Source organism: Puma concolor, chromosome A3 (genome assembly GCF_028749965.1).
Source record: "Puma concolor isolate L17-30 chromosome A3, mPumCon1.1.hap2, whole genome shotgun sequence".
Taxonomy (NCBI): domain Eukaryota; kingdom Metazoa; phylum Chordata; class Mammalia; order Carnivora; family Felidae; genus Puma; species Puma concolor.
This window is the reverse complement of record NC_141669.1, coordinates 22,201,764-22,218,840: the sequence shown is the minus strand read 5'-3', so window position 1 is coordinate 22,218,840 and position 17,077 is coordinate 22,201,764. Positions and strand designations below refer to the sequence as shown.

The 17,077-nt window shown below is 49.0% G+C and overlaps 3 protein-coding genes across 4 annotated transcripts in view; 1 reads left to right on the top strand and 2 right to left on the bottom strand.

Moving 5' to 3' along the window:
• Window positions 1-3,483, top strand: part of IFT172 (intraflagellar transport 172) — a 34,553-nt gene extending 31,070 nt beyond the window's left edge. The window contains exons 41-48 of the mRNA XM_025927245.2: window positions 313-423; window positions 826-945; window positions 1,457-1,552; window positions 1,774-1,833; window positions 1,918-2,016; window positions 2,340-2,493; window positions 3,027-3,118; window positions 3,326-3,483. Of these exons, the coding sequence (XP_025783030.2) occupies window positions 313-423; window positions 826-945; window positions 1,457-1,552; window positions 1,774-1,833; window positions 1,918-2,016; window positions 2,340-2,493; window positions 3,027-3,118; window positions 3,326-3,415 (822 nt within the window). The 3' untranslated portion in view covers window positions 3,416-3,483. The remainder of the gene's footprint in view (window positions 1-312; window positions 424-825; window positions 946-1,456; window positions 1,553-1,773; window positions 1,834-1,917; window positions 2,017-2,339; window positions 2,494-3,026; window positions 3,119-3,325) is intronic.
• A 77-nt stretch (window positions 3,484-3,560) lies between these two features.
• On the bottom strand, window positions 3,561-5,196 carry KRTCAP3 (keratinocyte associated protein 3). Its single transcript, XM_086700243.1, has 7 exons — window positions 5,072-5,196; window positions 4,751-4,935; window positions 4,604-4,663; window positions 4,227-4,433; window positions 3,965-4,099; window positions 3,767-3,879; window positions 3,561-3,646 (listed from the first exon to the last, which is right to left on the bottom strand). Exons 1-6 carry the CDS (start codon window positions 5,097-5,099, stop codon window positions 3,772-3,774), a joined length of 723 nt encoding a protein of 240 aa, XP_086556369.1. The 5' UTR covers window positions 5,100-5,196; the 3' UTR covers window positions 3,561-3,646; window positions 3,767-3,771.
• A 69-nt stretch (window positions 5,197-5,265) lies between these two features.
• NRBP1 (nuclear receptor binding protein 1) lies at window positions 5,266-16,279 on the bottom strand. Of its 2 annotated transcripts, XM_025927385.2 has the most exons (19): window positions 16,093-16,279; window positions 12,456-12,685; window positions 12,177-12,299; window positions 11,885-11,986; window positions 11,415-11,504; window positions 11,234-11,274; window positions 10,773-10,867; window positions 10,272-10,295; window positions 9,186-9,269; window positions 8,938-8,996; window positions 8,685-8,783; window positions 7,333-7,465; window positions 7,046-7,151; window positions 6,848-6,898; window positions 6,625-6,760; window positions 6,369-6,422; window positions 6,221-6,284; window positions 5,901-5,956; window positions 5,266-5,816 (listed from the first exon to the last, which is right to left on the bottom strand). In XM_025927385.2, the coding sequence occupies exons 1-19, from the start codon at window positions 16,262-16,264 to the stop codon at window positions 5,712-5,714; spliced, it is 1,824 nt and encodes a 607-aa protein (XP_025783170.2). In that variant the 5' UTR covers window positions 16,265-16,279; the 3' UTR covers window positions 5,266-5,711. The 2 variants fall into 2 exon arrangements, with proteins under 2 accessions (XP_025783170.2, XP_025783169.2); XM_025927384.2 differs by lacking the exon at window positions 10,272-10,295.
• Window positions 16,280-17,077: the final 798 nt, after the last annotated feature.

Here is a 17,077-nt window from a genome sequence, read left to right as displayed (position 1 = left end):
CATTAACTTCCTAAAGAGACTAAACATTGCTCTCCTGTCTGAGCATCCCAGCTCTCTAGAATATCAGCCCATTAACACCGTGACTGCATTCACATTCACCTGTTTGCCCACACTCAAAGCACCAATTGGTAAGAAAGTCATTTTCTTCTTCTTCTTTTCTCTGAAAATGATCGACTTTCTTCATCACTGTCCCCTAGCTCCACCCCCGCTCCCCCCCACACACTTAAAGCCTGGTTTCCTTTTTGGGCCCATGTGTACTTTCTCTTCTAGTTATCCCTTCTCACTCAGCTCTCCTTTCGCCATTACCTCTAGAATTTCAACATCTACAAAAGGATCTTCACAGACATGGTGAGCTCACCAGGGACCAACAGTGCTGAGGCCTATCACAACTGGGCTGATCTTCGGGATGTGCTCTTCAACTTGGTGAGGAAGTCGGGTCTACAACAGAGTGAAAAAACGACTCTGCCTGTCCCTGTCCTCACGTCTTTTATAACATATACCTTTAGGGGCGCCTGGGTGGCTCAGTCGGTTAAGCGACCGACTTCGGCTCACATCATGTTCTTGCGGTCCGTGAGTTCGAGCCCTGCGTCGGGCTCTGTGCTGACAGCTCAGAGCCTGGAGCCTACTTCAGATACTGTCTCCCTCTCTCTCTGCCCCTCCCCCGCCCACACTCTGGCTTTCTCTCTCAAAAATAAACGTTAAAAAAATTTATAAAAAATAAATAAATAACATATACCTTTACCTTCAGATGGCCTACACCTTTGTCCAGGTGGCTCTGGCACTCCTCTGACCCCTGACCCAGGCTGTGCTGTCTTCCTACTCTAGTGTGAAAACCTGGTGAAGTCTAGTGAGGCAAATTCTCCAGCCCATGAGGAGTTTGAGACGATGCTGTTGATTGCTCACTACTATGCCACTCGTTCGGCAGCCCAGAGTGTCAAACAGCTGGTGAGATGGGGGTAGCGCCCAGTCTTATGGACACATCTTTAGATGCATGAAGTTGAATGAATTCAAATTCTGGATTCTCAGGCTTGATCCACTTCTTTCCTACTTTCTCTTGTTTAAAGAAATCTTTAACCCTTGCTGAGATGGTTTTCTTCCTGACTCCTCCTTTGACCTTCTCAGGGCTCTCTACCCACACAGTTCCACCTTCATTATGCTTAAACATTCAAATCCCACAACTTCTGTGTTGATCTCTTACAATATACACATACCTTTGGCCTACTCATGATAGTATATTGTATATTTATTGTGTGTACTTGAATAATAGAAATAATCTAGGCCCAGTTCTCTTGTGCATATGAAAAAAAACTAAGACCCAGAACCACTTGAGATCCAGACCAATTTAATACGGATTGTTGGTTTTCTGGTTCTGGTTCTGCCTTAGTTATAAGATCACTGGCCTGGTAGCTCAGTCCCTTCCATACCAGGATCATAATGCTTTGACTTTACTCTGTAGGAAACTGTGGCTGCCCAGCTTTCTGTTTCACTCTTACGCCACACCCAGTTACTACCTGCAGACAAGGCCTTCTATGAAGCTGGCATTGCTGCCAAGGTGAGCTGGGACAAGGGAGGGTGTGGCCAAGGAATTAAGGAAATCAAAAGGAAGGAAGATAGACTATCCCGTGTGCTCTGGTAGAGCAAAGCTGAGGGTGGGGCTGATGTTATGGAGGATATCGCTTTCCTGTGACTTCCCGAATTCCTCCCCCTGCATCCTGGAAAAGCAGCATCCAAGCCCAGCTGCTGGCTCCCACCTGCAACTTTCCTCTGTTGCAGGCAGTTGGCTGGGAGAACATGGCATTCATCTTCCTCAACCGCTTTCTGGATCTGACTGATGTGAGCATAAAGTTGTGCCCAGAGGGTGGGAAGTTTTGCCTGTCACAAGTTGTGTCTATCTCATGGCTGCCCACTCTTCCACAGGCAATCGAAGAAGGGACTCTGGATGCCCTTGACCACTGTGACTTTCAGGATACAGACATTCCCTTTGAGGTGCCACTCCCAGCCAAGCAGCACGTACCGGTAAGGGCACAAGATTGGAGAATGGGAGGCCTCACTGGTATTAGGACGTTGTGAATGGAGGACACTTTATATTGGCCCTCCTAACCTTTATAATGGCCATGAGTTAGCAACATCTTTGGAAGGGCTTCTGCCCTCACTGTTCCTCCAACGAAAGTAGAAGCAGAGAAAAAAAACTAAGGTGGTGGTCATGAACGCCATCCAAGGAGGATCATGTATGGGTAAAACATGATGCACAGGACAGCAGCTTAGTAAAACTCGCCGCCTTCCACTTGCCTGCTGTGGAACCTGGTGCTGAGGAGGCTGCTGCTCCCTGTCCTTCCCAGGAGGCTCAGAGAGAAGAGGTTCGAGACTGGGTACTCACAGTCTCAATGGACCAGCGGCTGGAGCAGGTTCTGCCTCGAGATGAGCGCGGTGCCTATGAGGCTTCCCTGGTGGCAGCGAGCACTGGAGTTCGGGCACTACCCTGCCTCATTACAGGTACAGAACCCTACAGCACCCAACGTTCTGTGGTGGGTGGAAAGGAGGGGCAAACAGCAGGTTCAAGAAAGTGTTTTCCCAGACTCTGTGCTGACAGCTCAGAGCCTGGAGCCTGCTTCGGATTCTTTGTCTCCCTCTCTCTGCCCCTCCCCTGCTCGTGCTCTGTCTCTTTCTGTCTTTCAAAAAATGAATAAATGTTAAAAAAATAAATAAAAAATAAAAAAAAAACATCTTATTGTGATTCAGTAAAGGAGGCAGAACTTTTTTTTTTTTCCTTTGAGAGAGAGTATGCACAGGGGAGAAGAGCAGAGGGAGAGGGAGAAAGAGAATCTTAAGCAGGCTCCATGGCCAGCATGGAGCCTGACATGGGGCTCGACCCCATGACCCTTAAATCATGACCTGGACCAAAATCAAGACTCAGATGCTCAACCAATTGAGCCAGCCAGGTGCCATGAACATTCTACTTCCTGCTCCTAAATTGTTCTTTGTTTTCCCCCTCAAATGCCAGTTCATCTTTTTTTCTTCCCCCACAGGATACCCCATTCTGAGGAACAAAATTGAATTTAAGCGGCCAGGGAAGGCAGCTAACAAGGACAACTGGAATAAGTTCCTTATGGCGATCAAGGTTAGAGAGGGAGACTTGAAGGGTCGGGGCAGGGAGAATAGCACTGAAGGAAAATAAGAAACCACTAGAAGGGTGGGTGGGAATGTCAACAAGGCAGGTGCAACCCTGAACTCTGCTCCCCATACTAAGATAGGGTTGATTTTCCTTACAGAAGGAATGCTTTTTCTTAGCACTGAGTTCCTCTCCTGTTCTTCTGTTTGTCCACAGACCTCCCACAGCCCAGTGTGCCAGGATGTGCTGAAATTCATTAGTCAGTGGTGTGGAGGGTTACCTAGCACCAGCTTTTCCTTTCAGTAACTGATAGAATTCAAGGAAGAGTTATTGGGTTCTCTCCCTCATTAAAGACTTGTAGATAACAGACCAAACCATTGTGTTCTTCGATCAAGGTCATCCCCAATATCAGCCCATTGCCCTTTAACCCCCAAAAGGAACCATAATCAAGTAGAAGAAAAGAGTTATTTTATTATAACTGTTTATGTCATCCTGGGGAGGTGGAAAACCTTGTGTACTGAACCTCTGGATCAGCACCTGTTCCACAGAAGGGAGAACCTGGGTCAGAGGGCAAGCAGCCTGGCAGGGGACATGACCCAGTTCTAAGAGTGGTTCCCTGCCTCCACGCCTTCCCAGGCCACAGTCTCCATAGATTACCTGTCCTAAGCCCAGCTTTTCTGTGATGCCTGGATTTCTTGATTTTGATCCAGTAGCTGTTCATTTTCCTGTCTTTTACACTTAGGAAGTTCAAGCTCTGTCAGTTGCTCCAGCTATAGGGGAGGATGGAGTTAGTACTCCTGCCCTGAATTACAGGCAGTCTGTTTTGAATGAGCCCTTCCTGTTCTTCTTCCTTACCTGCTCCTGAAGCCCTTCCTTCCTGCAGGGCCCAACCCCACGTAAGGTGAGTGCAGCCACACAGCAGTAACCAGATAGAGCAGCCTCTCCTGCAGACATGACCAAAGAAGGGATCCAGAGAGCCAAGGCTGTATCCTAAAAGGTGAAGAGGGAGGGTGGGGAACTGAGAGGGAGCAGGGCAGGAGTGGCAAGTAGGGGTGGTTGAAAAGGCAGGACCAAGGCCCTGTAGACTGCAAAAAGGCTGAAAAAAACATGCACTCACATAGATTCTTGTAGGGTCAAACGGGCAGTCAGTGCGTCCAGACCCCTTGTCCATCGGTAGCAAAGGATCCAGCAGCCCTGGATGGCAGTCAGCAATAAGACGGCGGCCACCGTTGGCCACAGTGAGTGACACAGCAAGGAGGATGCCCAGGGAGCAGGCAGCAGACAAGAGGAGGTTCACCAGAGCTAGTGCCAGGAGAGCCCAGTGCTGGCAGGGGCAGAAGATCAGGCTGAGCAGCTGTGAGTGGCGGACTCTCCCACTGCTAAGACACCTTGGTTTCTCTATTTGAGGCTCCTCCTCCCACCTGAAGGTGAAGCTGAGTCAGGTCCTCATTTCCCTGACTCAAGACCTCATGAAAGCTCCAAAAATCCCCTCACCAGTCTTGGGCGCAGAAGGTTCCTGGATGCCAAGAGGGCCACAAGTCCCACGGAAACACTCTGGAAGATACAATGCCTGAGGCCCGCGCCTCTCTCCGCCCCGCCCCCCTCCCTCACAGCCGCGGCCCCGCCCCCCGCCGCGCTCACCAGCAGCCCCGAGCCCACGGAGATGACATTGGCCGTGGTGTACTCCGGGGTGACGGCGCCGCGGGGATTGGCCACGTGTCGCAGGACGGTGCCGTGCAGCACGGCCCCCAGGAGCAGGTTCACGTGGCCCACCAGGATCAGCGCCAGGCCCACGCGCATAAGCCGCCGGGGGCCGCGGGCCGCGTCTGCAAAGCACGGGGGAGGGGCAGGCCTGAGCCGGGAAAGGAACCGGAGGGGCCCTCGTGGCCGCCCCGTGAACGGGGGGGCTGTAGGAAGGGTCGTCGGCGGACGCAGGGGAACGAGACCGGGGCCGGAAGTTACCGAATCTGCAGAGGCGGCAGCACCTCATCTCGGCCCTCGTCGCCCCGCCGCAGGGCAGCTCTACCTGGCCCCGGCCCCTCCCTCGCTCTCCCTACCAGTTCCGCCCGGCTGCCACCTGGAGGCCCAACCCCACGCCCCGGGCGGGGCTCCGAGCTCGCTCCCCCTAGCGGGGAAGGCGCACACACACACGACGCTTGTAGCAAAAAGTAGACTTTTATTACAGCAGCAACTGAGGCGAATCGAATGGCCCCCCAGGGCCACCACTGCAGCACCACCCTTCTCTCCCGCCCCGTCCGCCCCAGCGGGATTGTAGAATTCAGCTCCCCCAGTGCCCGTGGGCCTCCTTCCACACAGGCTGGGCGGGAGCCGGCAGATCAGCTACTAGCCCCCAACTAGAAGGCGGCTGCTGAGAAGGCCCAGGCCCACGTCTGTGCAAAACAAGTAAACAAAGTGCAGAGGGGAGGAAGAGGGGGGAAGGGGGAGGGTGATGCTCAGAACCAGGGAGCCCCAAAGCCCTCCTGAATAATAAAGGAGAGAAGGGGCTTCACAGGGTAATACTGACTGGGGGGAAGGGGCAGAAAGGCTGTTGCACATCTAGCGACGGCCACAGCTCTGATCAGGGGCCTGGCCCGAGTGAGCTCTAAGAGGAGACGGTGACAGCGGCTGAGTTGAGGGTGCTGTTCCTGGCAAAATTGAACTTGTTCAGGGTCTCCTCTAGCAGAGAAGTCAGTCGGCTCTGGTCAGCCTGGGAGAGAAGAGCTCGGTGAGACAGGGCGAGAGAGGAGAGAAGAATGGAGGCAGCCAGAGCAGCTGAAGGCAGAAACCTCACCTCGCTAATGAAGCCCAGCTGCACCAGCTCAGCTGCCAACTCAGGGATGTTCTCATCTGACAGAGAAACGGGAGAGGGTGAGCACAGTGTGGGAGCAAGGGGCCCAGAGCCCTTCCAACAGCCCCAGTTGGGTTACCCCGGCTGGGAAAGAACACCACAAAGCAATGGTGTCAGATCCACCCTCTAGTATTAGGAGCTATTTAAGATATTCGTTCTGTGCGCCCATGTGTTACTGCCCTGTAACCTTCCCCACCCCCATGAAGGTTTCTCACGGATGAGGCTCACAGACTCTCATCGTCTGAGGGAAAGAAGACACTCACTTGGCATCAGGTCACAGCTCAGGTGCCGGTTGAGTTTGTCCTCCAGCTTCAGAAGAAGCGTCAGCTGAAAAACAGGACAGTCAAAAAATGAGGCTCTTCTTCACCTCCTGCCCACCCAGCCCTATGCAGCCCTGGCCCTGAGCCTTACATGGTGTTTGACTCCCTCCTCCACTGACTCGATGTTGCACTGCATCAGCACCACCTAGAGAGAGGGCACAGAGAGGGTCCCTATAGTAGACACCAGTCAATAAAAAGCCCCCAACAGCTGGAAGGCTTTCCAGTCCACAGGACAAGCCTGCTAAGACAGAAACACCCTCTTTTCTCTAAAGGACAAAGCCTTATTTGACATGTCCTCTCTCCCTTCTACCATGACCATGGAGACATCCACACCCACAAAGCCCCACCTTGCGGGTCTCCACCTCAGCTGGTTCAGGTGTTGGAGTCTTGACAGAGGGGGGCACAACAGGTGATGTCACCTCCTCCTGCTGTGGCTGCTGGGGCCTAGGTAGCCCAAAGGCTGTCAGAGGGTAGATCCCATTCCTGGAGGGAGATCAGACAGGTCACATGGGCTCTGTGAATGCCCCAGTACAGCCACCCCCGCTTCCTCAAGCAAGCCTTTCCTCTCACCTGACATCTTCAAGGAATTTATCCAATTCCAGAGCTGGTGACTGAGAGTACCTGCAAGAGAAAAGAGAGAAAGCAGGTGAAAGGAAGGAAATAAGCAAAATAGCAGATTCAACAATTACCAAAGAATGGACAGTTGACAACCCTCAGGGTTGTAGTGACCAATCTGTCCCTTTCAGACCCTCTCAGTTAGTTACTCACAAAGTCTGAACTGGTTCTCTTCCTGGTCCTGCAGGGATTTCAGCCAGTACAGCACTGGTATCCATGTTTTTGGTGATCTCCTCCAGAGCATTCTCTGGGATCATGTCTGGAGGGCATAAAGAAATGGGAAGTTATAGAAGGATAGTCAGATTAATGTCATAGAAAGGCACAGGGGTCCCAGGGGGATAAAGAATTCTTTTGGAAGTGGAAGAGAAAAGAGCATGCTCGTGATAGTTATTAAGGCTCCAGATGGGAAGAAAATTCCTAGCAGGGCCAAGGGGACTCACGCTGGTGTCCCACAATGCAGTGGGCAGCAAGGAGTTTGAGCGAGGGCACTTCAAACAGTGCTGGGTGGAACAGAAGTTCTCTGGCTGTTGGTCTGCGAGCAGGCTCAGAATGCAGGCACTTTTGAATGAACTCCTAGAAAAAGGAACAAGGAAGTAGAACAGACATCTGGCAACCAGTCCACTGGGTTCATCTTTATCTCGCTCACTATACTTAGCACAGACTTTGTACATACTAGGTGGTTTGCACGGACTAAGGGGGCAAACTATTAAATGTATATGAAAGGGCTTTGAAAACTCTAAGGTATTAACATGAAAGCTATTGTTCACTGTTTTTTTGGTTTTAATTATTTTTCTGTTCCCCAACCACAAACTTCTTTTACTATTCAAACTTATGAATTCTTTTCCCTTATTTTCTACTTCTCTGCTTTATTAGCCCACACGCTCCTCAACTCTCACCAAAGTTACCTTCTCTGTTGTGATCAACAATATTCACCATCTTTTTATTTCCCAGCCCTACAATTTCCTTATCTCCTATATTTATTAAATTCATTAGTCATTTATTAAATTCCTTTATTTCCCAACCCTACAATTTCCTTTGTCTCCTATAATCATCTATTAAATTCACTGGTTTTCCCCAAGCCTCACCCCTCCTTCCCACCTCCTGTAGGTCCTATGACAATTAACCTGCTTTTCCTACTTAGAAACTTAAAAGCCAGCAAGGTCATATACCTAATCTGTTACTTGAATGCCCCAACCTAACGCTGAACTAGAAATTCAATCCACACTAGCCTCAGGACTTCACACTAGTCTTCCTGTCACACTATCTAATAATTTACAAACTATCCTTTGGACATTCCTGTCCAACCTCTACTTACTATACTCCATCTACTGATTCATAACTTTATACCCTTTAAACCTTAGCTTGTTTTTTTAGGGCACTTTCCCTATCTAAAACTATATAAATATAAAACCCCAGATAATGGATTTAATTAAAACTGATCAATTTGTTTAAAAATATCAAGATGGTTGTCTGAAGAACATATACCAATTACCTGAGGTAACATTAAGTTAGTTTACTTCTAGGCAGACACACCTAAATTAACACATAACCTTTACCACACAACCTTTACCCCCAATGCTACCCATCTTAAACCCCTAACCTGTGTGTGTGTGTGTATACAAAACACAAAGTAGGCACCACCTAGGGAAACATTCACTGCTTTTGCCTGTCCTTTCTGCTTTCTGTTCTCTTGTTCTTAGAAAAAAAAATATTAACCAGTAAATAAAACGGAATAAAAACGTAAAGACGTTTCAAAGTCTGTTAAGGAGGGAGTGATCCAGAAGATTCTTACCCTCTGTAATGGGTCTTCTAGAAGCTGGATGGCACTGCTGATAGCTTCTTGTGGCACATATGAGGACTCTCCATTGCCCTGAATCTCCAGCACTGCCATCTGCAGCAAGGGGGAACAGAGAAGACAAGTAGAAACTTCAGAACTTCAGCGCTCCAGAATCACTCCCTCAAGAACTTACTTGTCATCCCTCCATCACCCCCTTCTGTCTTCTAATTTGATCCCTTTCCATCACCACTGCTTGTGGTTTCCTCACCTCCAGTGCACACATGCCAAAGGAGTAGATGTCTACTGCCGTTGTCACATTAGTGACTTCTAGGGAAAACAGAGAAGGTTCTGGTGAATCAAAGGATGGGGGTAGGGAGTGGCAGAAATACCTTTTAAAAACTTTTTGTACGCCAGCAGAGAAGGACTGGAAGTTTGTTATATTACCTCTGTGCCTCAGGTTATAAGGTGGGAAACCTGGGGAACAGGGAGAGGGCAGAGAAAACTGAGATGCCTTACCTCCGTACTCTGGTGCAAAGAAGTGTAGATTCTTCTGCTCTTCCCGACAAGTCTTCACATGATTGTTGATAGTGTCAGGAGCCACTGGGAGTAGGGGAGATACCCACAATCTGACCACCATCAACAAAGCATAGTCTCACTCCAGAGAGAGGTCCCCAAAAGCCAAATTCTCTCCTGAAGTCTCTAACCCTCAAGGCGCAAAACTGTCCCTTTCCCATCATGAACCACAGACTAAACATGAATACCACCTACTTCGCCTTTCTCAGGTCTATCGCTTCTCATTTAAAGTCCTGAATTCTGAACCAACGAACACTCCAGACTAAACTAACGAGTATATAGGGGAAGCTGGCGAAAGAGCAATAAAGGCTAAAGTAACACTTTTGCTTGTGTCCTGTTCACCTTCCCCAAAGCTCAGGAATGGAATATCTAATCCCTGAACACATGAATATGTTTGGTCTAGTTCTTTCAGCCACCCTGCAAAATAGCATAAAGACCCAGACAGTTCTTCCTAATCTGCAACAATTACAGACCTTGGATACAGAAACTTGGATAAAGAAGAATAAGAAGGATTAACATACAACCAACTAGACAACCTCCTTCTTCCCCACCTTTGCTGACTGAAACTCAAAAACAGCTCATAGTTGAACCAATACCCTTGAATCAGTCTCACTTTTGATCTACCAAAATTTTAGACTCCTGCTCTACTCCCTTATTCTTCAACATTGCTGTTACAGGGCTGAACGAGGAACCAGGGCCGGGCCCAGTTTGGACTCACTCAGGTCATAAACAATGACTACAAATCACAGAGAGTCTGGGAGCACAGTATGATTCAGGGAACCAGCCTGATGATGAAGGGGAATAAGAATCCAGGACATAAGTGGCCAGCCAGGCAGAATCCACAGGAAACAAGCAAGTTATGGAAGGGCAAGCAGGTGGAGGGCTGGTAGGGAGAAGCCAAGCAGGCATAAGTAGGCAGGGGAGAGAGGCAACAGGGCTTGCTCCCACGACTGCATGCACTGGGCAGCCGCAAAGGGGAGCAGAGGGAGCACAAACAGAGCCCCAAGTGGGGCAACAGGGAGCTCTCACCATTAGCAAAAATCCTATGAAAGACTGTTGGGAACAGAGCAGCCCGTAAGCGGGAGGGAGGAAAACAGAGAAAAGTTGTGAGCGATGGAGCAGCCAAGCCCCAGACAAATGGACACACAAACCGCACACAGACACGGCACACAGAAATGTTATACACTGCACACAGATACACGGCAAATGAAAGCACTCACAGCAGGCACAGCCTGGAACCTCCTTTGGTAGGGTCTGGCCCCAGGGGCTCAAGTCAGATCTTAGACCCATCTCTTGCCCTTTCCCAACCTATCAAGATCTCTAAATTAACCCACTTCCCTCCAAAAAGGTCTTAGACCCTGCCCCCTAATTGAATGGCCTCTCCCTGTGAATTACCCCTAGCAAAGTCCTAACTCTTACCACCAGCCCACACCTCAGAATTTTGCCCTATTCTCCCCACTCCTTTCATCTTACCCCCATGGTTCCCAAATTCCCGAGGCTCCCCTGCCCAGAACCTCTCCCTCCCCTCACCAGAGCCAATCTTGATGAGTCCGTTGTGCTGGATGAAGATGGTGTCACAGGTCAGGTTCCCATGGATGATGGGGGGGTCACAGGAGTGCAGGTAGCTGTGGGGGCACTGGGCTGTTAGAGGGGCCACTGGGAAATTAAGGGCAGGGGGAACCCAAGGGTTAAGAGGAGCAAGGGCCTGGTCTCCTGCTGGTCACCACAAAGATAATCCCCACACTCTGAATCTCCATTATGCCTGATGAGTTAAATAGCCAGATAAGCACTGGGAGAAAGAGGTGGGAGATATTTCGTGGTTAGGGCATTAGGATAGACCCTTTAAAAGACCATAGGGGCCTAATCTTGAAAGTATATGACTCAAAAAAAGTGGGCAGAGGCAGAAAAGAACAGCAGAGTAGTGCCCTAAAATCTGTTTGGAGGAACTAAATCAGGAAATAGGGGAAAAACACTAACCAGATCCTACTTACCTAAGGGCAGAGAGGATTTGCGTGCACCAGCGTTTCCAAGCCTGGAACAGTTTGATCAAAAGGTCAGCAGTAATTCCCTCTCTTAACCCTCCAAGCAGTTCCCCTGATTAGCTTCATAATTAATATAATCTTTTTAAAACCCCCAAACCGGCCTAAAGCTTTGTCTGCTCTCCCTCCATACCTTTTCATTCATAGTCTTGTGGTTCTTTTTGGTCTTCTTCAGAAATTGCTTAAGACTCCCAGATGACATGTATTCTGTGATAAAAATGACCTGGAGAGGCAAAGCACTCAAATAAGGCCTTACAGTAGAAATGATCCCCTATGTGGTGACATAGACACCATTGGAAGCTGGGTGGTGGTGGCTATTGTTTTAAGTTTCCCTCCTATGGTTGTTGGTACCACTTCCTTAGATTTAACAAGACAAAGAAAACTATGAACAATTAGAACTATGGGAAGGAAACAAAAGTTCGCTCATTTCTGCCCCTTCTGTAACAAGACAAAAGACACAGTTTGTAGGCAATGTCCTACTCTCATCTCCCTAACAGCTAATTCCAGTTTTGTTTCAAAACTACCTTGTTTTCATCTCTAAATGTAAAAAGAACAATAAATGTAGCTAGACTCTCTGCAGTAAACTCAAGTAAAAGTTCTTACCCTGGCCTTGTTCTCTTTAATGTCAGCCCAATACTTGTGAAACTTAACAATGTTGAGATGTTCCAACTGAATCAGATTATCAAACACAGCGCGGACCTTTTCCTGAAAGCAGGGGAGACAGTCAGATGACAGGGTTCATAAATCACTGTAATCCTGAAAAGGCATTCCTATCCCTCCCCAGAAATGATCTAACCCCAACGTACTCTCCTCCTCAGCAGCTTCCCACCACCAATCCCTCTTTAACACGTGCATTGTCACATCCTACAGGCTACATCCTTTCAGCACTACCTACCTCCTGCAGCTTGTAGTTCTTGCGCTCAGAGAACTGGACCTCATTCCACACAACCTCTACACCCTCCTCTGTATCCATGGCCAGGTATGCACTGTCAATACCTGGTACATTCCGCTGATTCACCTGAGAATTCAAATGAAAAGGAATAATTAAAGTTTCCTTAAAAGTCCTCCATTTTAATACTCCACATATCTGTTAAAGTTTGGGCTGCCCTCTGAGACTTTCCCCTTCCACTTCTCAGAATTCACTCCCACAAGAATAACATTACCACCACCTTACCTCTTCTCGCCTCTTCTGCCAGCGTCCACATGGTGACTCTTCCAAGATCTCAGACTCATCTTCACTTTCTTCTTCTTCCTCTGGGGAAGCAGCTGAGGTTGTGGAGGTCACAGGAGGTGACACTGACGTCAGGCCAGGAGCTGATGATGAGGATTCTACCTTGGGGTCTGAGCCACTGCTGACTACTGTCTGGGACTCCCCTTCCGACATGCTGGAACGAACACTCAGGCCTGCATTGGTTGGGGCAAAGTTGGAGAAGGTAGAGTGGGTCAGGATACATCTACAAAGATTTAACCCTAATAACCTCATCTGGGGTTAAAAAGAAAATAAAACAGGTTTCTTTTAAATCCAAAATCAAATTAATCCTGTCTGAAAAATGAATCATTAACTACTCTCTTAATCTAGAGAAGAGAAAGTATCTTTTTTTTTTTAATATTTTGTTTTTTAAAACTTACTTATTTTGAGAGAGAGAGAGAACGTGCGTGTGCAAACACGAGCTGGGGAGTGGCAGAGAGAGAGGGAAAGAGAGTCTCAAGCAGGCTCCATACTGTCAGCTCGGATCCTGACATGAGGCTTGAATTCACAAACTGTGAGATCATGACCTGAGCCAAAATCAAGAGTTGGATGCTTAACCAACAAGAGCCACCCAGGTGCCCCTAGAGAAGGGAAGCTATCTTGGTTGAAGATGACCCACCCAAGAATGGCCAACCTAAGATTTAGGACAATGAAACCCCCCTCCTTGGTAAAGTCCAAATGAACAAATGAACGCCCCAAAATCAGGGACACCATTCCTTCTCAGCAATACTCACCCAATAGCCTTCCCTTTGAATCCTTACCTGCCCCTATTTCCACTGTGTTCAAGAACTAACCTACATGGGCCCTGTTCAGAACAGATGACTCCAGACCCCAAAATGTTCTACTGATTTAGCCCTAAATCAGTGCTGGACCTGTAGCACTCTCACCCAATTTATCTAGCCGAAACTCTCAGCTGATTTATATCACTAGAACTAATTCTGGCATTCACTATCCAGCCCTTCTATACACAGATCAAGTCTGCCAGTCCATGCTGAGGCTACCCTTGGGCCAGGTGACTGGCAGTGATTAGTGACTTCATCCCTGACGACTTCACCTTCCCTGTGATGTAAGCGTGCAAATGGGTATTGGTTAGCAACACTTTTTTTTTCATTCACTCATTCAACAAATGTTTATTAAGCACTTACCGTATGTCACATGTACTGAGCTAGGTACTTGAGATATAATAGTGAATAAAATAAATAAGATGCCCACATTCATGGAGCCACAAATTAAAAACAGATCTAGGGGGCACCTGAGTAGCTCAGTTGGTTAAGTGTCCAACTTCAGCTCAGGTCATGATCTCACAGCTCGTGGATTTGAGCCCCACGTTGGACTCTGTGCTGACAGCTCGGAGCCTGGAGCCTGCTTCGGATTCTGTGTCTCCCTCTCTCTCTCTGTTCCTCCCCCACTCACGCTCTCTCTCTCTCAAAAATAAATAAAGCTTTAAAAAAATTAAAAAAAAAAACAACAGATCTAGGACTTTAAGCTTCCAGCTTTCATTTCATTCACATGGCTCAAAGGCTCCACCCTCTGAGGTACTAGATCTGACAGAGATTTTCCCTCAAGTACAAATAACTCAAGATAACAGCCGTTACAGGAAAAAGTACTATATAACATTTTTTTCAAGGCACATGACTATTTGGAAGAAAAAAATTCTCAAAAGTTAAACATCACTAACATGTCCAGTCACAGGACAGTCACTGAATGTTATGCCATGTGTCTAAAAACAAAGGGCGGGAAGGAGTTGAAACCTGTGTGTGCTGGGCTCAAGGGGGTGTTCCAGTAAGAAGTGACATCCTGGAAAGTAGATTTGCTCCTCTAAGTCAGTTCAGAATACAGAAGCCTCTGAAAAGCCCTTATTTTACAGCTCTTGGATACCCACTTCTGCCCATCTCTGCTCTCAACCTATACTATGTTTAACCTGAATCAGGAGATTCTTATTAGATGACATTCTAGTCGATACCAGAGGACAACAAAGCACAAGAGAAAATCTGGCAAGATATTCTTTCCTGTTATTTTTTTTTTAATGTTTATTTATTTTGAGAGAGAGAGAGAGAGAGAGAAGAGCATAAGCAGGGGAAGGGGAGGGAGAAAGAGAATCCCAAGCAGGCTCCACACTGTCAGCGCGGAGTCCAACCTGGGGCTCAAACTCAGGAACCGTGAGATCATGTATGACCTGAGCCAAAATCAAGAGTCAGATGCTTAACCAACTGAACCACTCAGGTACTCCTTTCCCTGTTATTTTCTAGGTCCTGCCTATCAATAGATTTTATTCAACCAGCCAAGAAAGCTACTATCTGTATGTCTTAGTAATATACCAGAAAACAAGTTAGAGACTGTTTTCCTTTTTGTTTCCCTGAAAAGTAGCTAAGAAAATGGTAATAAAGTTCATATGGATTACTCTCTAGAGCAGCTACATTTATAGGATGCATCTTGAACCTGAACAGCTAAGTGTAATTTCCAGATAGATTACAATAGGAAATACCAGTAAAGTTTTAATACAGGAAGCCTATATAGCCAATGGGCTCTAAGGAAATTTCTGGACCCAGGCACAGAGAGTAGAGCACCACAAGAGAAGCCAAACCTTTACCAGTCATAGGCATGTCCTTGGAATGTGCTTGTCTTCTCCCTTCCCAATCTTTCCCCAGCAGGCAAAATGAAGATAATGCCCAAAATCCCCCAGCACTTCCCCTACTGATGAAGAGATCTTTGCTGGGAGTTTTGCCTCAGGGTCGTTCAGAGGTTTAAGAGATCACAGAAGGAAAAGGCCATGTACGCCCCTAAAAGAGAACCTCCTCGCCACCTCCAGCCACCCGAGAAATATAGTGTGTTCACTTCAGAGCAAGTTGGGTAGATCGTCGCGCAAAGTTTCTCTCCGAGACTTTCATTTATTGGGCTGCAGTCCCTCTGCATTTCAACTCCTCAGCAAAAGATCTCAGGCCACAGGCCTCTAGGCTGCCCGCACCCGGTTCAGACCAAAGGGCCTCTGGGACCTACAGGAGTGTCCCTTCAGACATCAAGCAAGCGCAGGGGATGGCTTCACGCTCCAACAGGTCGCCCAGCCCGCTGTCCGCAAGGGAGCGGGGGCAGTCCCGCAGGCCCCGGAGCCAGCGGCGGCCACCTCATCAAAGGCCAGCCCCGCGGCGCCGTCAGGGGCGCAGGCCACGCCCCCGCGCAGTCAGCGCGCCGGCCTCAGCCAGCAGGCGCGGCCCCGACGCTGCGCTTCCGCAGGCCGCGGGGCCCGCCACCGCCGCCCCCGCCCCCGCCCCCGCCGCCGGCCCCGCCTCTCGTCAGCCCCAGTTCGACACGAACGCTAGGGCCTCGCGCCCCGCGCCGGCAGAATTCCGGGTCGCCGCCACTCAGGGCAGGCTGGGAGGGCCGGGCAGGGGCCGTGGGGCCGAGGTGGTCCCTCGGCTCCCGCGGGCCGGGCCTGGGCCGCCGACCGAGCAGGGCCGCCTCCAGACACCCGCCGGCCGGGGTCCCAGCGCCCTGCGCCGCGGAGGCCGACCCTTCCGCCTTCTCGCCGAACCCCTCCCTCCCGCTCATTCCCCTCGGTGCTCACCTCCCGACTCCGCTCCCCGCAGCCTGTGCTTCAGCTCCAGCTCGGATTCGGGGCCGCGGACCAGAGAGACTCCCTCACAGCTGCGCTCCGCAGCGCAACCGAACTGCGGGCCCCGCCCTCGCGGCGTCCCGACCAACAGATGGGCGGTGCCGCACTGCCGTTGGGTTTCCATTGGATAAGGCGGTCACGATGGGCGGTGCCCTGGGGAGACGGTCGCTCGCAGGCAGTCTTCAACACGGTCTCCTTGTCTTCACCGTGTCCGGCCGAGACCTCTTGGAGGCTTCGGTGTGTTGGATCTCAACTGGGGGTGGTCTCTCTGTCCACCCCTCCGTCCAGTCCAGGTGCCTCCGATGATTCTGCTAGGCGAAAGGCCGGCCTTCCCTCTCTTCTTGAAGGCGCCATGACAGTTCTAGTCCGACTAAGAGACAAAAGGAGAGAGAGACGTAGCCTCAATCTGAGAGGAGCGCCCACCCACTTTCATTATTTGGGGGTGAGACTGCGCAGGACATCAGTTCTTCAAAAAGCGTAAAAAATTCCCTGAACACATTCTAAAAATTAATAGTTAACGCTTCGTGATTGCATAGCACTGGTATTTGCCCAAACTTTGCAAGAGGTTTTCACAGATAACTCCTTTGATCCTCCTAAGAAATTGAAATTACTAATGCCAATGCTAGTTGACAAATGCAAAACAAACAAACAAACAAAAAAACCTGAATCAGAGGCATAAGCTATTCACTAAAAGTTGATAAGGGCCAGATCTAGCATCCCTAAACAGGAAGATTTATCAAAGACTTACTTGAAAAGATGTTTGGAAAGAATTTGGATTGACTTAAAGGAAGTGGAAAGAAAAGAGGATAGATTCTGGGTGAACACATTGATCTTCGAAAACTAAACGCTGAATCTGAGCGGTAAGAAGTTAACTCTGCCATTGTACGTACAATATGAAGGGAGGAAGATGAATTAATCATCAGAACTTGGGAATGTC